Here is a 24,669-nt window from a genome sequence, read left to right as displayed (position 1 = left end):
TCAAGGAATAATCTATTATGAGTTGCTTCCCTATGGCCAAACGCTCAATTCAAACCTGTACTGCCAACAACTGGACCGCTTGAAGGTAGCACTCATGAAGAAGAGGCCATCTTTGATAAACAGAGGCCGCATTGTCTTCCATCAGAACAACGCCAGGCCTCACACTTCTTTGGTGACGCGCCTGAAGCTCCGGTAGCTCGGATAGGAGGTTCTTTTGCATCCGCCGTATAGTCCGGACCTTGCACCAAGTGACTACCACCTGTTTTTGTCCATGGCGAATGAGCTAGGTAGTCAGAAGCTAGCCACAAAAGAGGCCTGTGAAAATTGGCTATCCGAGTTTTTTGCCAATAAGGAAGCGAGTTTCTATAACAGGGGTATTATAAAGTTGGCATCTCGTTGGGAACAAGTCATCGAACAAAACGGCGCATATTTGACTTAAAACAGATGATTGTAACTAATTTTATGAACAAATGAAAATTCAAAAAAAATACCGCAGGACTTTTTTGACAGCCTATTGAATTCAATTGAATTCGGAAATTGTTTTATTCAATCAAAAAATAAATCAATACAAACAAATAATTGCAAAGCTAAGGTAGTTCTAAGTCAACCTTGCGGTTATATCATAGATATAACCCACCCATTTTTATTCGTCGATTAAAGCAATGAAAATTCGAGATAAAAGATGGTACTAAGACTCGAGCATGATGGGAGCAGAAAAAATGTAACCATACGACCACATTGATAACATTGTAACACTCTTCGTTTGACACTGTTAGAAAATCGGTAGGCAGCACTACTCATGAGATCCATGGGGAGTCGCTTTAGGACCACCGTTTAAATGTTGAAAAAGATATTAATTTGGCCTCTGAATTTCTCTTTTATTACACTCATGCAGCAAATCAATTTACAGAAAACATAGCTGCAGTCATATCGGAAGAAAAAATACAAAAGATAATTCAGTTGAACTGTTTTTCTTTGAATCCTACGTTTAATTCATCTACAGTTTCTGTTTTCTAGTGATATTAAACATGGACAGTTTTTTTTTAAATAACAAATTGGTAATTATTGCACAGACAAATCATTTCCACAATTTCGAAGCAGCGACGAATTAAATGAATTGCACTGTTGCACTGTAAGGTGGATTGAGTAGCGAGCAACATTTTCTCTGGTTCGTAGTGATTTATTTTCAGCCCCGGCGTAGCTTCGGGGTGTGATAGGGTTTCATGCATTACTGCCGCTAGCCACACGGAAGTCACAGCGTAAAAACCGATGCGCAATTGACTATGGTTTATGCCACTTCCGGAAATCATCAGTCGATGTCATTCAACCCTTTGGTCTAGGGTGGACTTTCGAAGCAAATCGCGACCGGTTGGTGTTAATTATTCAAATTGCTGTGCTCATATTCGTGTGCTCCCAAATTCGATTCGTTTCTGGCCTGTTTGTGAAATTAAAATTTCATTAAACCAGTCGGTGCGAGTGGCACCTTTTTTGCACCTCGTGCCCGGAAAGCCATTCGAACCGTGTGATGGAAAATTTGTTTACGTACTCGATATTTATGCCCGCTTGCGGTAAAAGTGTGGGTGGAGGTTGAAAGTTTTTACTTCGTTTATTTGGTGATATGTGCGAAAAGTATACTCGTCTGCGCTACTCCGTTGTCTGATGGTCAAATCATAAAATAGATCGAGGGGTTGCGGGTAAGCCAGAGGGATGGTGGTAAAAAGCGCTGTGTTATGTGGTTCCAGTTTCGAGGCCCTCTGGTAGGGATGACTTCCGACCAAACCGGACATCAGTGATGGAATCGATAGACGAAGGCAAATGGAATGAATAAATTAAAGAGAATATGTTTTAATGCGATTCCGCTGTTGATGGACGCTGCAGTAGATTTTTGTTTCACTGAAAGGATGAGACAGAAGGAAAGAAGTGAGAAATACTTATACCGCAATATGTTTCAAAGGAAGTTTTCGAACCTTCATTGATGTGTGGTTTCACCGTGGATTGTGCTCCACTCCACGAGCCAGCCGGTGGTCCGGAGGGATTGTGTTGGGGGTTGATGGCAGCACTTGTCAACGACCCAATGGTCCCATTGGCAGCGCTGGTATATACGAACCCAATTTCGCTTACAATCCAATCTAGATATGGCTCGACTGGGATGTAATACGCGGTCGTCCGTCTCATAGCAATGCAGCTTTGGGGATTTGATGGCGGATTTATTTCCGCCAAAATGGCTGCTAATTTGAAGTTGCATACCAATGCTGTTCCCCGCTCTGCGCTGTTCCTCAGGGCATCCGAGTCGAGCTGCAAACGTGTGAAGCAAGGGTTGGTATTTGCTTTGCTGATTTTATTCATTTTATTGAATTTAAAATTATTACCGCTCGGTAGCGTTTTGTTAGCTGCTGATACTAAATTTATTGCCACGCGGATTAATTTGCATACGCTAGAGCGAGTTGAACACGTTGTGCTGGTTATATGAATTAGTTTTTTTTGTGCGTGTTTGAATTGATGGGCTGATTGAAAATGCTGTTTTGTTTCCGCTTGTTAGTATTGTTAATGATCAATGTGATCAATATGGTAATACTATATCGAATGCATTGCGTTCACATTTGATTGATGGTTGACAAGCATGGGTGTTTTTCCGAGTTTTAAGCCATAATAACACGTTTCTGTTGATGAATGTTATTAGACAAAAACTTATCACGCATATTAATAACATGTTGTAACAGTGAAAATATACATGATAAATTACATAGTCTATGTATGTAGATATTAGTGATGAAACAGATAGTAGTTTGGCCGGTTAACCGAAAATCCGGTGGCCGGATATTCGGCTATTTATTTGCAAATACGAAACAGGGCGAAACTGCATGTGTGCATGGAGCAAATATAAGATGACATTTTAGGGAGCATAAACTCATTTTTACATGAATAAAAGAACGATTATTATAGTTTTCATTTAGAGTGAATATCCATTAATAGAGTATCAGGTTTTCTGTCAAGAATCTTGAATAGATTTTTTTCTGACAAGGACATCTTTTGGGACTGTTTTAACGATGTGGTAAATAAAAATGATAGTAAGCGTCGCGTTCAGGCAAAAAATCCTATTGGTAACGAAATTGGCTGTTATGAAAATATCTCGAATCGATCGCAATAATAATTTTAACATTCGGTAATCATTAAACTCTAAGCAGTACCCTCAATTGGCGAGGTTTGTTAGAGCTTATCTTTCAGTTCCGTGCAATCATGTTTACAGCGAAAGTTTGTTCTCTAAAGCAGGCCTGGTGAATGAAGCAAAACGCAATCGGCTGTCACCACCAACTGCTGTAAAATTGTTATTTATCCATCATATTTTATCACTGGTTAAATTTCACTGCCAATAAAAATTAAATGTCTTGATTAAATATTAATAATTTTTTTTAAAAATCTGACATTTCAGAAATCAAACCTTAGTTTTAATTATGCATACATTATGGTCATGAACTTTTTTGTTATATTTATCTTGTGATGATGAGAAATTATTTGTTTTATAATATCCGGTATCCGACCGGATAGCAAATATAGGCTGGATATGCCGGATACCAGATAGTTTCAGGATATGCGTTTCATTTCTAGTAGGTATATAGATGTGGAATGCTCATTTTTATCCTTTACTAGCAGACCCGGCAAACTTCGTCCCGCCCAAAATTTATTTTTCGTTATCACATCCACGTTTTCTTACTAAGTGCACGTTCATGGGTCCAATCGTAGAACTGTCATTGATTGACCTTCTAATCTACCCTTTAAAATTATTTTTTACTATCAAACTTCAGTACTTCTTCCAAAACTCAACATTATAATATCAGATTATTTTCAGACACAATTCTCGTGCAAGATTTTTTATTCACTTGCAGATGTTTCTCCATTACATCGAATAAATGTTTGATACAGAAAATATGATAGAATGAAGACAGCAAATCGGACAATTCCTTTCTCGAGTTTTGCTCTTATCAACACATTCGGTGATCCATTTTTATCCACATTAAAATCCATTTCCACTTCCGAACAAAGATCAATTTCATTAGCGCAAACATCAAATGAACTATCAACGCTTGTCAATACGTAATAGTAGAACATATGCGAATTGAATTTTTCGAATTTTCCCTTTTTCCTTCAGAGTTTGCCGAAATTTTTCAATTGTCATGTTTGGTTGGAATATGTGCATTATGTATATGGAACTCCTTTTCTTCTCCAGAGGAGGAAAGGGTGTCATACCATCATAGAAACATTTCTCGTACACAAAAATCCTCACATTTCATGTTTGGCTCTATTTGCTTGATTAGTTCTCGAGTTATGCAGAAATTTGTGTTTCATTTGTATGGCAGCCCCCCCTTAGAGAGGAGAATGGAGTGTCTAACAATCGTAAAAACATTGATTGTACCTTAAAACCTCCACATGCCACATTTGGTTTCATTTGCTTGATACATTTTCGAGTAATGCAGAAATTTGTGTTTCATTTGTATGGCAACTTACCTTTAGAGAGGGGAATGGAGTGTCTAACCACCGTAAAAATATTTATTGCACCCTAGAACCTCCACATGGCACATTTGGTTTCATTTGTTTGATTAATTCTTGAGTAATGCAGAAATTCGTGTTTCATTTGTATGGCAGCCCCCAATAGAGAGGGAGGTTGGAGATTCGAACCACCGTAAAAATATTTATTGTACCCTAAAACATCCACATGCCAAATTTGGTTTCATTTCCTTTTCCTTGATTAATTCTCGAGTAATGCTGAAGTTTGTGTTTCAATTGTATGGCAGCCCCCCTAAGAGAGGGGGGGGGGAGGAGTTTCTAACCACCATAGAATGATGTATTGCACCCTAAAACTTCCACATGCCAAATTTCGTTTCATTTGCTTGTTTAATTTTTTAATAAAATTGAAATTTGTGTTTCATTTGTATGGCAGCCCCCTCGTTTTGTCTCAAATTCCGAACACTTAAGCTTTGGTGGCCATTAAACAGTGTCTCATTCCTCAAAATGGTACTTTATCAGGAAATTTATTTTATTTTTGGATACAATAGAGCCTTCTTTTTCATTTGACTTCAAACGAATTGATTCACAAATATATTCTCATGGTGAAAAACTAAAATATTACATTAATCACATTTGGCTCAAATTCCGAACCCCCTTTTTTGTCCCTGATTCATATTTCGAACACATTAGTCTCAAATTTCGAACAGGCAAAATGCATTTGTTTAAAAAATCATAACTTTTGAACTACTGGACCGATCCAGATGATCGATATATCAAATTAAAGCAAATATGCTAGTCTTGTGTGAAAAAATATCTTACGTGCAAGGAAATTTGATTTAGTTTTCGTAATTATCGATTGTATTAATTTTTTCTAGTTTACGTGGTTTCTGGACCAAGGGCGCTATATATTTTTATATTTTTTCCTTGAAAGCTGAAGAGTTTTTACATAAAATATTCAAAAATCAGAGGTGTGTTTTTTATCGGTTTTGAGTTATTATTTTTCGAAGTTAACATTTAGTCTTCGTTCGATATTCCTATGCGACTAGACGAGATCTATTCGAAAAGGATTCCATTTTTTTGCAAACTGAATATTTTTTTCAAAGAAGACTAGCTCATTCACTTAAATTTAATATGTCGATTATCCAAATATGTTAGGTAGTTCATGAATTTTTGTTATGAATGTTATGAATTTTTGAAAAAACGTCATTTTTGGAAAGAAAAGTAAACATGAGTTTTAGACCAACGATTAACTTTGAAAAATTATAATTCAAAAATATTTTATATAAAAATGTAATATAATAATCGAGTTCGCCCTGTTACTTCAGGACCCCGGTTTTGTTATTGTGGTTTTAGTTGAAGACCTGGCTAAGAAAATCAATTTTACTTTTGTTGATTTGCACCTGCGACCTGCGTTTTGCAAGGAAAGTGCATGCAAACATTTGTTAACAAATGTTTTTATTTATACTGTTGCACCAGAATTGGGTTGTCCTGGTACCCTAATTTGTGAACTATCGTTGTATTTGCCGGAAAATAGTGTTCAAACATTTTCTTTCAAAATTCGATTCATGCGTCGAAACTTGATTCAAATTACGAACACTACTTTAACGATAATTTTAATAAAGATTTCTTCATTAAAGGTTTTTTTTTAAACAATTTATAGTATATTCGTAACGAGATTCTTACCGAACGAACGTATAAACAGCAATTAAAATACAAAAATCGAAAATTTCACGATGCTTGTTTTCAACGGAATTTGCAAACATTTTATCACTGGTTTTCGATAGTCACTTTTTTTGTAAATGTTTGATATTATAAATCATAGGCAGTATCTATAACTGTAAATGAATTTTAAAATGAAGCCTACAAACCAAAGAATGCTAGGGTTTTCATTATGGAATTATTTATAACATTAAAGTTCAGTAAAAATTTAAAAATGATATGTTCGGGATTTGAATCATACGTCGAAACTCGATTCAAATTCCGAACTCCACTTCAATACTAATTTTAATAAATATTTCTGCATAAAATATTTTTTTTATCCATTTAATGTAGATTCTTACTTTTCTAGCACTTTACATGAAAACAGCAAACAAACTACAAAAACTGAATGACAGGTGCTTGTTTTTTACGGAATTTGATTACGTGAACATTTTATCATTGGTTTCGACTGTCACGTTTTTGCAAATGCTTAGTATTATAAATTATAGGCTGTATCGATACCTGTAAGTGATGTTAAAATGAGGCCTATAACCCATAGAATGTCAAGGTTCTCATTATTTAATTATTTATACCATTAAAGTTTAATAAATTTACATTTAAAATGCTGTGTTCGGAATTTGAATCATGCATAGAAACTTGATTCAAATTCCGAACACGAACACACAATATGAAAACAGCAAACAAAATAGTTGAAAAAACTACAAAAACTGAAAAAATAACGATGCTTTTCTTTTACGGAATTTGCTAACTCAAACATTTATCATTGGTTTTGACTGTCACTTTTTTTGCAAATGCTTAATATTATAAATTATAGGCTGTATCGATACCTGTAAATGATGCGAAAATGTAGTCTATAGCCCAAAGAATGTCAAGGCTCTCATTATTCAACTATTTATAACACTGAAGTTCAGTAAATTTACATTTAAAATGAAGTGTTCGGAATTTTAATCATGCAAAGGAACTTGATTCAAATTCCGAACACTACTTCAATACTAATTTTAATGAATATTTCTGCATAAAATATCATTTTTTCATCTATTTATTGTATATTCTGACCTTTTCTAGCACTTAACATGAAAAAAAGCAAACAAAGAAATTGAAAGAACTACAAAAATAAAAATATAACGATGCTTGTTTTTTACGCAATTTGCTAACGCAAGCATTTTATCTTTGGTCTTGACTGTAACTTTTTTGCAAATGTATATTATTTTAATCTATAGGCTAAATCAATGCCTGTAAATGATGTTAAAATGTAGCGTATACTTCTAAGAATGTCAGGGGATTCATTATTCAATCATTTGTAATATTAAAGTTTAGTAAATTTACATTTAAAAATTGAGTGTACGGAATTTAAGACTGTTCGGAAGATGAGACAAAACGGTACTCAAAAATTATAAAAACATTCAAATCGCAAACCAATCTATCCGCAACTACCAATATATCAAAGATACGATTCAATATTGGTTGATTTTCAAATGGTTCCATCGGTTTCGGGTTGTTTATAAACACACTGAAGCCTTTTTCGACAAAATATGATAATGAAAAAACAAGAAGATATTTTTCAGCAATGTCCTACAACGCAGGATACTATGTTTCAATATTGCGTTGTAACCAGAACTTATGACAACCTTGGATGTATTCCTGCTTAAGCTCCTCATCCGTGCTGATGATAATCAACTTTTCTTGCATTAAAGTCTGCTTCATTTAATATTGGAACAAATTCTTTTGCTCATTGTGGCGCTCCTAGTGGACGGATTTGGAAACTTTTTTCACCCACGTGTCGGGAAATTCATTACCTTTCACCATGTATTTATGTCATAACACCAAACGATAGCATTTTGTAAACAACCGCCATGGAAGCCGAACGGAGAGATAAAATTGTGCACAGTTTTCTTGAAAATCCATTGTTGTCGGCATCTAAGCTAGCTAAACAGCTTAAAATGCCCAGAAATACCGTATGGCGTGTTATCAAGCAGTACAAGGAAACATTGACGACGGCTCGGAAGCCGCATTCGAAGCGTCGGAGTGGAACTGTCGACCGGAAACTGCGTGGGAAAGTCATCAAGGCCGTCAAGAGGAATCCCAATCTTTCAGACCGCGATTTGGCCAATAAGTTCCAGGCCGCTCACAGTACGGTGCGACGAATTCGTCTCCGGGAAGGAATAAGGTCATTCCGAGCCAGCAAACAGCCAAATCGGACGCTGAAGCAGAACAATGTGGCCAGAATCCGTGCTCGAAAGCTGTACGACCAAGTGCTGACCAAGTTCGACGGATGTATTCTGATGGACGATGAGACCTACGTGAAGGCGGACTTTGGGCAAATCCCAGGTCAAAAATTTTATTTGGCGATGGCTCGGGGGGATGTACCTGCAAAATTTAAGTTCGTGTTTGCGGATAAATTCGCCCGCAAGTACATGATTTGGCAGGGGATATGCAGTTGTGGACAGAAAACCAAAGTCTTTCTCACTGACAAGACAATGACATCAGAAGTCTACAAAAAAGAGTGCCTACAGAAACGGATTCTGCCGTTTATTCGTGCCCACGACCGTCCAGTAATGTTTTGGCCGGACCTCGCAAGCTGCCATTACAGCAAAACGGTTATGGAATGGTACGCAACGAACGGGGTCAGCGTAATACCGAAGGACCTCAACCCCCCAAACTGCCCCCAGTTCCGGCCGATAGAGAAATACTGGGCAATCACGAAGCGGAGGCTTAAGGCAAAGGGAAAACTTGTTAGGAACATGACTCAAATGAAGAACTGGTGGAATCAAATCGCCAAAACGGTGGACGAAAAGGGTGTGCGCCGCCTAATGTGCCGTATTACGGGAAAAGTACGAGAATTTCTTCGAAACAGCAATGAATAAATTTTTTTATTTATTTTTTTTATGAAAGAGTAATTTTCTTTACTCTTTCATAAAAAAAATAAATAAAAAAATACATTTGTATGAAAAACAAATTATGAATTCGTTAATAAATGACTGAACTACACGCAATTGTTTGTGTTCAAATATTAAATGAAGCAGACTTTATCACCGTGGCTAATTCCATGGTTGTGATATAGTACGGATTTACTATCCATTGAGAAATATGAAAATTTTTAAGATCCTAAAACATCTTAGTAAAATCCCTCTGTAATGCGTCCAAGTGAGTGACATATGATAATATAATATGGTCTTGAAGCTTTTGTGATAATTTTGACGAATGCGAAAACTGTGACTTTTCTTTTCTGCTCAGATTTTGTTTTTAAGGTTTCGTCAGAAAAGCCGATACTTTTAATCGAGTTGAAGTCGTTACCCTGCAGCTGAAACAAAAATTTAAAAAAGCCGAAAATCTTGTAGAAAATCGTGTAGAAATAACCGGGCAAAGATTTCGTCGTTTACCTCATATAGCCTGAGCAAATAATCGAGTGTTCCAAGAATTGCTTCGAAGCTTATTGGTATAACATATAGTAAAGACTGATGTGATCTAGGGCTCAATTTTTTTTGCTGTCTGTGAATCACCTGTTGTAACTTTGAGTGAGCTTTAAAACCACGATGACGACCAACCATAGAGCGTGTACCATCAGCAACATTCAGTTCCATGGAATAGCTTTGTTGGTAATAAAAGGAGATCGATTCTCCTCTGGTATCAGTCTCCATATGTGCAGCAAAAATCATTTCTTGCCACATATTTTCATCTTTAACCCTTTCAGGACCATTAGATGTCCAAGACTAAATATGCCAATACAACACAATATTTAAGCTATCGTGGGTGAAAAGTAAGATAATAACACCAGAAAAACATATCAGGGTGTATAGGTTTCCTATAATTTCATAGGAATTATTTTTCCCTAGGACTATAAAAGTAAATAAATGGAGAGTTAGGTTTATTATATCGGTGTTTTATTTATTGCTTTGTAATATAAAAAACATAATAAAAATTATCAGAAAAGTAAGATAAATAGTTAGTTATGGTATTCTACCAAAAAAATCGTTCACTTGTGAAGCACAGGATAAAGGATATTGCACATAAACACATGTATTATGTGGTCTTTGTTAAGTCAGATCATGTTTGACGGTTCTTTTTTTTTGGTTCAGAAACACATTTGCTGTCTTGGACATACGTTTTATCTTGACATTCAGTGAAAAAAAAATTCGATTCAATAATAATTGAACAATCGATAACGATTTTTGTAGAAGGGAAAAATATTTTCCTTGAGCGTGAAGGGTTAATCAAACGAACAATCGAACAAATTGAACAACATTTCTCTCTCTTCGCAACCCATCTCAAGTTTCCCGAAATAATTTTAAAAAAAATTGTTACGCCATGCACATAGATAACCAAGCATTTTCTAAATCACTTTAATCTAGTTCACTTTATTAAGCTATGTAAACACGTTGAAATCTCTTGAATTAAATTAACAGATGAGTGTACTGTCATTCAAGCTCCAACGTGTTTCAAAACGCAAATGAACTCGTCTTAGGAGTTGGCAGCACCATCTCAGATAGTAGTGAAACGTTGCACTATAGGATTTCAGGCGGACAAAAATCGGAAAAGTAACTGTAACCAATCTGTTTTTATATATTTGCTATAGAAAGAAGACACTTTAACTAAGAAAAGTTCAAAATTTCAGCACTCTAGCAGGTACCATACTTGAGATATTAAGAAATAAACATGAAAATTAAAAAAAAAAATGCAATTTTTTTTTCCAATAAAAGCGAATTACAAAAAACCTTTTTTTAGTCACAAATAACAGAATAAATTTAAAGTTCATTATATTCTTGAAAACGTTATTGATTGGGCTTTCCGAAAAACAAGTAGTTAACTAGTTTTATTGGGGAAAACTAGAAAATAAAGAAGAAAATAAGAAAAAAAAATCATAATTTTAACTTTGTTGATCGGCATCTTTTTACTCCCAGGAGCCCCCGGGTCAGGTCCTTGATTATTTTCTAGTTTAAGGTGCATACTAACAAGTGCTTAAGAGTTTACATGCAACAACCTGCAACGACGAGATTTGGAGCGTTTTGAAAATTCTATACACACATAAATTAGATTCCACCTACATATCTGCTTGATATTCAACGTCATCGTAACCGCTTTGAATTTCTATGTAACGTTTTAGTACCTATATTTATTACATGGTTGAAAATCCTTCAAATTTTTAATTGCAGCTATAAATGTTTGAAAATTAAAAAATTATAAAAAGTTTTTTTTCTGGTTACCCTATTTCAAAACTAGGCACCCTAATGGACAATTAAAAAAAATACGAATCTAATTTATTAGGCTGGTAACCAATCTTCACAATTTTGAGCAAAATTGTAGCATTTAAAAGAAAACTTTTTTTTTCTTAAAATCGTTTATATATATATATATATATATATATATATATATATATATATATATATATATTTATAAATATAATACATCATATCTCCAAGAAAGCTTGATCAATATTCACCAAAGTTGGCATACATGTTCCTTGCACATTACAGGTGGCCAGAAGCATATTAAAAATTAGAGGGCAGCCAAAGAAAGGGGAGGGGCTGAATTCCCAACAAATCCTACAATTATTTCCTCTGGTTTTATTAAAAAAAGACATACCTCGATCGAAATTTGACCGTAATATGTTAACAAATGGTTTTAATCAACTTGGCTCGACCATACCAAGTAGAAAAAATGCCAATAGTGTCAATAAAATGATGAAAATATTTTTGTCCGCCTGCTTGTATGGAAATCCCCCATAGTGCGTTGTGGGTGTAGAGACATGGGTCATTTAAGCAACTTTGCATACTTGATTACTTGATTTTTCTTAATTTTTTACAAAAATTTATAACTTAAAAACTATGATACCTACAAAATTCTTGTCAAAGGATGAAATGTAGGAAATTGTTTGAATTTTTGCAAAATATTACCATAAAATTTTTGGAAAAAAATTTCTCTGACAAAATAGTTATTTTAAAAATTAAAATTCATTTTTCTCAAAAACGCAATTTTTAAAAAATTCCCGAAAATATATATATGAATAGCCCTTACAATTTCCAACAAGTCATCCATACATCGAAAGATGGGCACTTTTACGGGGAAAAAGTTTTTCGAACATGTTTTTTTTAAAAAAATACAACTTATTCTAATTTTGTTTAAAGTCAATTAAGGAATAAAATATAGTGTATTCGACAAAGTTTCAGATCTTGTTAAAATATAAACTTTTGTTGAAGACATCAACTTTCTATCTTTTATAGTGTTCGGAATATATGTCATTTTTGTATGAAGACTCCTGAAAAAATAATGTTTTGTTCGTAACATTTTTGTGTGTAAATTCTCACGTTTGACATGTTTCCAAATAGAGAAAAGTTAGCAGAGCATTTAAAATGCGATAATTTATACATAAAAATGTAACGAATTGAACATTAATAGCATTTGTTCAAAGAAAAACATGAACTAGTTGTTGTTCGATAAACTTTTTCCATGTAAATGTGCCCATCGTCCTATTCGGCTATTTATATATTTTTTTTAGAATTTTAAGAGCATATGTTTTCGAAAAAAATGAAGTTTGATTTTCAAAATATTTCTTGTTCAATGACATTTTTTTTTCCAAAAAATTCTTTGATAATTTTTATTGAAAACTAAAACAATTTTCTACATTCTATCCTTTGACTAAAATTTTGTAGGTCTGATAGATTTTTTTTGTAGGTTATTTTGAAATTTTGAGTTTTATCAACTTTTTTTCGAACAATCTTAATTTAAAAACTATAAGATTTACAAAAAGTTGGTCAAAGAATAAAATGTAGGAAATTACTCATGTTTTCATTAAAACATATCAAACAAAAAAAATTGAAAATAAAATATTTTGAAAATTCAAATTCATTTTTCTCGAAAACATGTGTTTTTAAAAATCGGAAAAAATAGATATAAATAGCCCTTTAAATTTACAACCAGTCACCCATACATCGGAATATGGGCACATTTACATGGAAAAAGGTTTTCAAACAACAACTTCTTCATTTTTTTCATTGAAAAAATATCATTCATGTTTATTTGGAACATTTTTATGTATAAATTGGCGCAATTTCAATGCTCTGCTAACTTTTCTCTATTTAGAAACATGTCAATAACATGTCAAACGTGAGAATTTACACACAAAAATGTTACGAACAAAACATTATTTTTTTCAGGACTCTTCATACAAAAATGACATATATTCCAAAAACTATTTTCCCCCGTAAAAGTACCCATCTTTCGATGTATGGATGACTTGTTGGAAATTGTAAGGGCTATTCATATATATATTTTTGAGAATTTAAAAAATACGTTTTTGAGAAAAATTAATTTTAATTTTTAAAATAACTTTTATGTAAGCGAAATTTTTTTCCAACAAATTTTTGGTATTTTTTTATAAAAATGTAAACACTTTCCTACATTTCATCCTTTGACATGAATTTCGTAGGTATCATAGTTTTAAAGTAATAATATTGTGTAAAACATTAAGAAAAACAATTTGACTTTTTCCAAAAAGTAGTCTAATTATTTTTCGAATATTTCAAGTATGCAAAGTTGCTTAAATGACCCATGTCTTTACACCCACATCGTTTCACTGCTATCTGAGATGGTGCTGCCAACCACCAGTCGAGTTGGCATGAAATTCATCATATGTTTAAAATACAGAGAAATTTAAAACCTCCCTGTAAAACTTACGCGCTCAAACACATTATCTTGCGCCAATCTGTTCAGGTTTTTTTACTTGCCGAATTGTTCATCTTGTACTTTTTGTAATTTTTTTTCCTTCTAGCGCACGCTCATCGTCTTGTAGAGTTTTCAAAATGTACAGCGACAAAAAACAAATAAAAACTTTAGTTATTTTATAGGGGTCGATTTTCAGACCTCGTCGATCCCCAAAATTAATTTTCATTTGTGTCGACTCCCGGGAAACCGAAATCGAAATAGTTTTTTGCCACTTCAAATATGTCGAATTTCGTACCAACGAGAGTGTTTTTGCGGGGAGTGTTGCTTCATTGCTTCAATATGAAGAAAAAAGCTGCGAAAAGTCATCGCATTTAGGTGGAAGCTTATGGTGACCATGCTCCAACTGAGCGAACGTGTCAAACGTGGTTCGCACGGTTTAAAAGTGGCAATTTTGACTTGGAAAACGAAGAACGTTCCGGACCGCCAAAAAAATTTGAAGGTGAAGAATTGGAGGCTTTACTCGATCCAGTTCCGTCACAAACGCAACAAGAACTTGCAGATACATTTGGAGAGGCTCACCAAACCATATCCAATCATTTAAAAGCAATGGAAATTGTGCTGTATGAATTAAAGTCACGAGACGTCGAACTCCGTTTTTTTCACATGCGAACAACTGCTCCAACGGCATAAAAGAAAGGGTTTTTTTTGCATCGAATCGTTACTGGCGGTCAAAAGCGGGTCTATTAGGACAATCCTAAACGTCAGGCAACGTATGGATATGCCGGTCATGCATGAACATCGACGACCGCGCGGAATATTCACGGCCAGAAGGTTATGCTATCTATTTGGTGGGACCAGCTGGATGTGGTGTACTATGAGCTGCTAAAACCGAATGAAGGGGGACCTCTACCGACGACAATTGATGCGTATGAGTGGTGCACTGAAGGAAAACGGGCCACAATACGAGATAAAGATATTTTGCAGCACGACAATGCTCGGCCGCATGTTGCGAAACCGGTCACAACATCCTTGGAAACGCTGAAATGGGAGGTCCTATCCCACCCGTCGTATTCTCCAGACATTGCTCCGTCCGATTACTACCTTTTTCGATCGATGCAACATGGCCTGGTTGACCAGCACTTCTCCAATTTTGATGAAGTCAAAAATTGGATCGATTCGTGGTTAGCCGAAAAACCGGCCGATTGTTTCCGCAAAGGGATTCGTGAATTGCCAGAAAGATGGGAAAAAGTTGTGACTAGCGATTGGCAATACTTTGAATATTAAATTTGTAACCATTTTTGCAGAATAAATCATTATTTTTTGAAAAAAAAAACCAAGAAACTTACCGGTACTACTAATGACTCTTACCGGTACTCCGGTAATGACTCGAGATTTAGTCCATGTTCAAATGTTATACAACACATGGTTAATCAATGCCACTGAGCACAAATGTAAACAAATGAATTTGCTATGAAGTGCCAAACTATAAAGTCCCAGATTTTCATCAAATCACATACTTACCAGACAGGATTTGGCTTCGCTAAACCTATATTCGACGCAAATTCCATTCCGTCCCGCTACTACCGCTGCCATTTTAGAACTTCGTTGGGCGTCACAAACCCACTTGTCGAAAGTGCTAACGTTCGCTATCACACTGTATGGATAGTTCGAAACCTGTGGCGGGACAATGAAGCATTCGTGAGTTCAACATTTTTCGGAATGTGCGAGCGTAATTCAGTAGTATTCTACAAACAGGTTTCCGAAATAAAACCAGAAGTATTAATTGCTTTCTGTCTTGCATGTTTCGTTGCTTTTTCCGCTGCAAATAGTTCACCAAACTCCTCCAGCAAACAATAAATTCCGCAGCTAAATAAAATAATTCTCACGTAACTTTCTCCTTTAGGGATAGCAAAGTGCGCTTCGCGGGAAGGATTGGCGAGATGCAGCTCAAAAAAAAAAAAAAAAAACTACTCACCCCGACTGAGTTGTTATAAATGTTTATGAAACAGTTTTCATTAACTTTGTTGTTAGTCGCAACCGTTGTCTGCTGCTGCTGTTGATGGGCAGGGGTCGTTGTGGGTGGCCTCAGATGCGAACCTACGAGTTCTATCCATTGGACCGAAGTCGTATTGTACAGTGGAAGTGAGCGGTCAAGCTTATCACGTGCAAGTGGTGCCATTTTGCAAAATGTGCCGCCCGCAAACGCCGTCCGGGGTTGCCGCACGTGGGTTGTTGGAAGGAAATGGACACAAAAGTTTATTAAATTTATTATAATTAATTTTTGTTTCGCTCGCTGTCTCGATTTGGGGTGTTTTCCCATCTGACCGCGTGTTGGCGGCAGAGTACCAGCTCGGTGTGTTTTAATGAATGATGTGCTGATCATATTAGTTCAAAATTTGTATCGCTTGTTCCCCTCTGGACATGACATGATATGTGGTGTTCGAAATGTTCGGTCGAAACGTTACAACTCGGTTTGTTTAATTGAAAACCGGATCCGTTTGCGTAAATGTAGGTTGAAAACGGAACAGCAGCTCTTACCTTAAGCAGGGCGATATCATTCTCACCACTCGATACATTGTACTTGACGTGTGGTATGATGGATATAACGTTTCTCCTGATGGTTGTCATCGAGCCGAGTGCTTCGGCTGCTGGACTTAGGCTGAGATTCCCGGCAACGATAAAAACTTCCCCAGGATTAATTAGTCGACTGCGGAGGATACAGGCCGCATCGTATATTATGTGCCGATGAAGCCGATCGGAAAGAAGAGAATGCGAAATAGGAGTTAGTGGGTGTCTATCCCCGCAGCGGTTTCGGATCGGATGTGAATATTAAAACTTGGTATGTATATGCGGTTACCCGGCGGTAGGAAGTGTTGTCTTATGGAGGCGTTAGTAGCCAGCGGAAAAGGCACAGTACAAAATGTTGATGAAGCTTTTCACATGGGCGATATCGTAATCAAAGAGTTTTTACACTTTTGATGTATTGGACGAAGAGTTTTTAGAAGGTAGTGCAATTGTGATAGCTTTTGAAGTCTAAAAATGAAAATATGAGTAATTTATAGGCCACCGCAAGCAGATTTAGCTGGTCATGTCTAACGGTTTTTCGTTTCTTAATAAAGTTGACGAAAATAATTTCACTTATAGTAATAGAACATGTTGATCCATCCTAGATCCTGCACTTACGGACTCATGTGACTATGAATACTCGTTAGCCCTGAACGATGGAAGTTTTTTCGATCATAGAGCAGTATTAGTAAGTTTGAGAGGCATCGAAAATATCACGTGTTCTAATACGGATATTGATCTTGAGCTTGAGCTTGGGTAGATTGTTCAATTCGTAGTTGCTCTCCGTGATTGATCTGAACCAACCAAATTGCACAAAGAACACAAAGAATGACGTTTGGGACTACAGTGATAGACATTCGTTTAGCCGCACTTGAATAAAAAACTTGAAACACTTACAAAACAACTTGGAATGTTCTTTTTATCGGGATACTTATTTGCTGTAGTGATAGTATATTTAAGTCACTTTTATTGAAAGGACATGCGTCACAATCACACACACACAAGACGGCATCGGTGGATATAAACATTCGAACGTCGTTTTTTCCCGAGACATACGTTTAGCCGCAGGGCATAAAAATCGAATTTTTGCATAATCACCAAGCCTCTATCTGTGTTTTTTTGAAAAAATACTTGGGAATGTTCAATTTACAAGATAAATATTAGATGTGCAACGTAAGAAGTTGGTCAGATTAGTGATTTACGTGGAATTTAAAGGAATGGCGAAAGGTATTCTATTGATGGAAGAGGGGCGGAAAATAATAAAGATATTCAGTGAACAAAAGTTTTCTAATCGCTCGATCGTAACAAAAATTGGTCTATCTGAGAAAGTGGTACGGAATTTCTTTAAATAGTGCCAGAAATATGGGACATAACGACCCACAAATGGGAACACCAAAGTCACTTTGCGTCTTAAAGGTCGAATAAGACACGAAGCAACCAGGAAACGATGTCCTGCTCATACATTAAGGCAGAATCGGTTGTTCCAGTAACGAAGAGGCATATTGCGCGCATCTTGAATGAGTCACCAAACATCACGTGGAAGAAACCTCAAGGGAAGCCGAATCTGACCGCCACCCATAAGCAGAACCATCTCATTTTCGTTGTTGTATTTTCCGACAAAAAAAGATCAATTTGGATGGTCCGGACTGTTACAGTTGCTATTGGTACAATTTAAGTCGACGGCATGCCGTGAGATCGAAACGAAACTTTGGGGGCGGAAATTTGACAGGGTGGGGAGCCGTTTCCTATCACAGCAAGCTTCTCATTTGTTTCATTTTCACCCGAATGAACTCCGATAAATATCTTCAATTACTGGAGGACGTTTTGATTGACCATATTGAGAATAATTTTCAGCAGGATTATACATAGATCCACATTTCCAAGCAATCGAAGGCATGGTTTGCCGAGAAGGACATTCCGTTTCTTGAATGACCTGCTTGCAGTCGATTGCAATCTCATAGAGAACCTATGGAGAATCTTGACCGAGATGGTCTATGCAAACGGATGACAATTTGACAACATTTCCAGTCTCAAGGCAGTAATTCAGGAGTGTTGGGCTATAATCAATATGGCAACCCTTTAAAAGCTGTCTGACTCGATGCCAAATCGAGTTTTCAAAGTGATCCGCCGTGAATTTGCCGCACCAATTTTCTTTTATTGAAACTTTAGGATGCGGCTATACGAGTGTCCACCCTGATTACACATATTTGAATTACTTAGAAAACAAAAAGAGAATTTATACTTTTTTTTAGAATGAATTCTATGAAAATAAACAATAATCATAAAAGAGCAAAACTGTACAAAGAATTGACTTATTTTTAAAAATATTGAGGAAAAATAGGGTGCGGCTAAACGAATGTCTACCACTGTAGCAAATCATGCTCGTTGTGCAATTTTCGGTGATTCGAGCTTTAAATGGTCAATAACGACGCCGGCCACGCCCTTACAGTCACCAGGGGAAGGGAAGGAATGTTAGTATGATATTCGCCGCCCGATGACCAGAAAGGTCACCTCTATAGCGTTAAGTTAAGGAAAATTAGGATTCACTGTGGTAAGTGATGTGATTATGTAAATGCGAATAGTTGACCTTTCGACAAAACGAAAACTCGAACATCAAATTCATTTCGTAGCGACTGAACATACTGAAGCGTGAGCTGAAAAGGTCTCCTCATTGCAGTACGAATTCTTGAATATTTCAGCTATTTGAATCCATGAATAACCTGAGTAGGTTACCTGGTAAACTCTACTACATTGAATCCAGCCGACGATACATTCGATAATAAACCCGGCGGCGGATGATTACATTCACATACACTCATATGGTATATGTTTTACTACAGACGAACACATAACCTGAAGCGGCCCTAATTCCTCCATACATGTATATAGAGATGCTTGGAGAATACCTCGTCAAACCATTCTTCATATTTCATTAACACGTTCGACGCCCAATGCGACGTTTTTGAGTTTCTTGCAGGGCCCAACTTGCGAATAAATTATTAAATGAAGATCAAACTTAGTTTGTAGATAACTTTTACATGATCTAGCAATGTTTGTTTTCAATTGAAGACGAATTGATAACAATAACATATGCCAAAGTCATATTATAGGGGTTTTGCAAAAAACTGCAGTACAAACCATCTGTACTATAAATTAATAAAAAGTATAGTATAAACAGTATACTATTATGGTTATGATTTTATTATTTTTCTTCATATGCTATAGTTACATTTAGGTGCCTATTCTATCAAATTCCTTCTGAAAATCCTGTTCAATTTGAACGAGGAAAGTGTCACCCATATCTGGGTGACGGGGCGACGAAAGGGTTAAAGCACACTTGCGCTTTGTCGTCAAGTTCCAAAAATGAATCATCCTTGTCGAAAATCGAACACTTCTCTAATTACATTTTTGTTCAACTTATGTTCTTACCGAGTCTACATTTTTTTTACTGACATCAATTTTATTATTTTTGTGCGAGTAAAACAAATCTCAAATTTCCAATCGGTTCGTGGCAGTTCAACCCACACGGGACATTTTTTGATTACTCGGCGCATAATTATTTATCGGCAGATATAGCAGAGTAACTCCAAACGCCTCCCCAGAAATTTGAAGGTAGAAGAATTAGCTTGTAGAATTAATTCCGGAAAAATAAAGAGTCGATAGTTGCACGCTAACAGGATTGGTCGAGTTTTAGTTGTACGAAAAAAAAGAAAGCCAAGACCGTTCAGGCAACGCTACAAACCAAAACTTATCTGATCAAACTAACACGTCAAAGCACTATGAATTTCGAAGTCAATTTTTAATGGCATATGAAAACAGATACGAAACTACTATTTCCAAAATATGGAAGGGGTGATGCTATCAATTTTAACTGTATATTGAAAAGCCTTATTATTTTATCTTTAATTACCTCGTATGTCATCAACAATCAGAAACTAACTAAATGAAATGATGACGAAATAAAGGGTGTGTCACATCAAATTGCATCACGGAAAAAACGCTGTAGAAATTCGCCCAGTAGACCGATCCATTTGAAAATTTTAGACAGTAAAATAAAAACTATTAAACAACTTTTGGCATTTTCTTTTTATTCATACTTCGAGCCCAAGCCCGTATGCTCGCACCTTCCTCTTTACCCCGTCCATAAGGTTCTGTACAACGTCAGGTTGTAGTTTTTTTTGAACAGAAATCCATTTTCTCTTGAAGTCCGCCTCCGATTTGACAACTTTTGGGTTCTTCCGGAGGGCCTGCTTCATAATCGCCCAGTATTTCTCTATTGGGCGAAGCTCCGGCGCGTTGGGCGGGTTCATTTCCTTTGGCACGAAGGCGACCCCGTTGGCTTCGTACCACTCCAACACGTCCTTTGAATAGTGGCACGAGGCGAGATCCGGCCAGAAGATGGTCGGGCCCTCGTGCTGCTTCAATAGTGGTAGTAAGCGCTTCTTTAGGCACTCCTTAAGGTAAACCTGCTCGTTTACCGTGCCGGTCATCACGAAGGGGCGCTCCGTTTTCCGCAAGAGCAGATCGCTTGCCACACCAAGTACTTTTTGGCAAACTTGGGTAGTTTCTGCTTGCGAATCTCCTCCGGAACGCTGAATTTGTCCTCTGCGGAGAATAACAACAGGCCCGGCAGCTGACGAAAGTGCGCTTTGACGTAGGTTTCGTCGTCCATTACCAGGCAATGCGGCTTCGTCAGCATTTCGGTGTACAGCTTCCGGGCTCGCGTCTTCCCCACCATGTTTTGCCTTTCGTCGCGGTTAGGAGCCTTCTGAACCTTGTATGTACACAGGCCCTCCCGCTGCTCCGGATTCTCGAAATGAGTGCACAGGATTAATTCACGACGCTCTTTTTCGTTCGACGACATTTTTCCAAATTTACGAAAAATTGACAGTGAAGCATGGCCAACGTGATCTATACACTCTTATCTGATTATAAGCGAAAGCTGAAGATATAATTCCTAAAAATTAAATTTCTACAGCGTTTTTTTCGTGATGCAATTTGATGTGACACACCCTTTAAAATATGATCCAGTTTCACTAAATTAGATCTATCGCAATGCATTCAATTATACGAAAAAAAACTCACATATACGGCACTAACGAATACTCATATTGATTATTAAAATACCTTCTAATATACTAATAAATATGTTTCAGTGCCTCAGATATTGCGGAAAAATAAAGTTAGGACAAAAAACAAGGTGATTTTCGTCATCTACGTTTTATTTTCTATTTTTCTACATAATCGCCGTAACGTTCGAGGCATTTTTCATAGCGTGGCACGAGTTTTTCTATTCCGAGCGCGAAGTGCGTAGCGTCTAACTTTTTGAAGTACGATGTAACTGCGTCACGAATTTCTTCAGTGCTATCGAATCGTTGACCACCGAACGCCTGTCTCATCACCGAGAATAAGTGATAGTCGCTAGGGGCGGGGTCTGAGGAGTAAGGAGGATGCTCGAACACAGTCCATTTGAATTTTTTCAATTGCTCTTGAGTTACGAGAGCAGAATGGGGCCACGCATTATCGTAGATGAGGAACATTGCTTTCGTCAATACACCTGGTTTTTTGTTCTTAATCGCGATTTTTAATCGGTCCAAAACTTCACAGTACTTCAGAAAAAAAGAAACAAGAAACGGAACCACTGACACCTCGGAAAAAAATTGTAACGGGTTGTATTATGTATTATGTACAATTATATTATGCAATACTCTTGTTTACCACTTCGAATATTATTTTAGAATGCATCAAAATTTTTGTAATAGAATATGTTCTTCGTTGCAAATAAATTTGATGACCGTCCTTTTACGTTTGATATGATGTCTAGGACTACCAAAATGTGTGAACGGAAGAATTGTCAAACGATCATTGTATTTTACATTTCCCTCTGAAATTATTGCACATCTCATGTTTACGTAGTTCTCGAATCGCGAAAGTTCATTCACCTCTAGTATCTGAAATGACGATTTTCTCAGGCTTCTCAGTTTAAAAGTACGTTTTAGGTCTAGGTTGTAGTTCTGCACAACGACAATCGAGTCCAAAAGTACTCAACGCCAAAAAATACCCCCGAGTTGCATGTATTTGAAAAGCGGATTCCCCCAGGCACACTAATTTAGAAGTCCGTGTTAGGGAAACAGTTAGGGCGTTTAAATAGCGCTTGACATTTTACAGTTATTCAATTGTTCATCTCATGAAAAATAATATTTCATTAATTGTGATAGATGCGTAGAAATATCTCCTATCAATTGATGCAAACATCTTTCCGATCTGTTAAGAATTGTTCGAGTTATAACCATTCGAAATACGGGTAGGGTTAGCACACAAATCGGCAGAACGAATGTATGGGAAAAAACGAAGTTCTTCCAATTATAGAAGACAGAAAAACTATGTAACCAAACTCATTAGGCAGAGACAAATTATTTCCTATCAAAATTTAATTGGGAACAATAGTCATGATATTAGAAAAAGTATGGAGCATCATGAATGAGATTGTTTTTAAAAAAAGTCCAAGAATTCCAAGAATGCTATAACCGAATTGCAATATAATAATGCAGTAATAACTAATAGTACTGATATGTGCAATATCTTTAATAAGTACTTTTCGAATGTTCCTAATCAACTCCGTATCAATTTGTTGAATAATTTTGTAAATCAAGAACAAAAATATACATTGAAAAGAAGTATCTGTGATTCGCTTTTTCTGACTCCAGCTTCTGCCATTGAAGTTGATAATTTTATACGCGATATGTTCAAGGACTGCTGGAATTGATTTGGTACCGTCTACATTTCTGAAACCTAATGCTAATAAAATTGTTCCAAAGTTAACAGCACTTTTAAATGAATAAATGGAAGGAGGTGAATTTTCCGATAACTTAAAAAAAATTAATCCACAAGAAAGGCCCCAAAAATATAGCTGAAAATTATATACCAATTTCAATTCTCCCTGCCTTCTCGATACACAACAGACAATAGGCTAGCAAGCTTCATTACAATTAACAATCTTATAAATAAATATGAATTTGGTTTCCAAGCTCGATCAAATATTTCTAGTGCGGCGGTTAGCCTAATATTTATTTATTCACTAGCTGACCCGGCAAACTTCGTCCCGCCCAAAATTAGTTTTTTTTGTTATCAATAGCAATAAAACAAATCAATACCTTCAAACATTCACGTTTTTTTACTAAGCGCAAGTTCATGAGTTCAATCGCAGAACTGTTCATTGATTGATTTTTTAATCGATCCCGTTGAATTTACCTTTTACTAAAAAATTCCTAGTACATCTACCAAAACTTATTATAATATCATATTATTTTCAGACACAATTCTCGTTCGATAGTTTTCAAACACTTGCGAATAACATGTTTCTCCGTTACATGGAATAAAAGTTTGATACAGAAAGTACGATAGAAAAAAGACAGACCCCTTCCCTCTTCTCCCCTTAGAGAGGGGGGAGGAGTGTCCATTCACCATAGAAACGTTTCGTGCCCCCTAAAATCTTCAAATGCCAAATTTGGCTCCATTTGCTTGATTAGATTTCGAGTTATGAAGAAATTTATTTTTCATTTGTATGACAGCCCCCCCTAAGAGAAGGGGGAGGAGGATCTAACCACCATAGAAACATTTATTGCACTCTTAAACCTCAATATGCCTGATTCGGTTCCATTTGCTTAATTAATTCTCGAGCAATGTAGAAATTTGTGTTTGATTTGTATGGCAGGGGTGGAGTGTCTAACCACCATAGAAACATTTTTTGCCCCCTTAAACCTTAAACATGTCAAATTTGGTTTCATTTACTTGATTCATTCCCGAGTTATGCAGAAATTTGTGTTTCATTTGTATGACAGACACCACACCCCCCCCCCTTAGAGAGGGGGGAGGGGTCTGGAAATATCATAAGAACCTTCCCTTCACTTTTGCATAATTTTTTCTGGATGTTTTGGTTAGAAACAAATTTCGTGTTCTTAGTTGACGCCCAGGTACATAGAAATTTTATTTTTTTAGTAATTCAGCTGATTGTACTCGTTGCGAAATTAGATCATTAACAAAAGAAAGCATTGCCAATTTACGGCGTTCCTTTAGTGCTTGGATGTTTATGAGCATGCAGCGTGCTTCATATGAAGGAAGTGAAATTGAGGTCCAGTTCAACTTACGGAGTGCAAATAAGAGAAACTGTTTCTGGATTGACTCAACGCGTCCTTCATGTACGACCATATACAGGTTCCAAAC

The 24,669-nt window shown here is 36.3% G+C and overlaps 1 protein-coding gene across 2 annotated transcripts in view; it reads right to left on the bottom strand.

Annotated features, from left to right (window-relative positions):
• Positions 1-646: 646 nt before the first annotated feature.
• Positions 647-24,669, bottom strand: part of LOC129777991 (inactive serine protease 54) — a 31,057-nt gene continuing 7,034 nt past the window's right edge. Inside the window, exons 3-7 of one of the 2 annotated variants that reach the window (XM_055784610.1) lie at positions 16,420-16,588; positions 15,857-16,036; positions 15,403-15,555; positions 1,968-2,295; positions 647-1,893 (exon numbers count right to left, since the gene is read on the bottom strand). In XM_055784610.1, coding sequence (XP_055640585.1) covers positions 1,787-1,893; positions 1,968-2,295; positions 15,403-15,555; positions 15,857-16,036; positions 16,420-16,588 — 937 coding nt within the window. In that variant the 3' untranslated portion in view covers positions 647-1,786. The remainder of the gene's footprint in view (positions 1,894-1,967; positions 2,296-15,402; positions 15,556-15,856; positions 16,037-16,419; positions 16,589-24,669) is intronic. The other variant, XM_055784609.1, reaches the window with a different exon arrangement.

The sequence above is a fragment of the Toxorhynchites rutilus genome, chromosome 3, assembly GCF_029784135.1.
Source record: "Toxorhynchites rutilus septentrionalis strain SRP chromosome 3, ASM2978413v1, whole genome shotgun sequence".
Lineage (NCBI taxonomy): Eukaryota > Metazoa > Arthropoda > Insecta > Diptera > Culicidae > Toxorhynchites > Toxorhynchites rutilus.
Note: the sequence above shows the minus strand (reverse complement) of the source record. Positions and strands in the feature narration are given on the sequence as shown.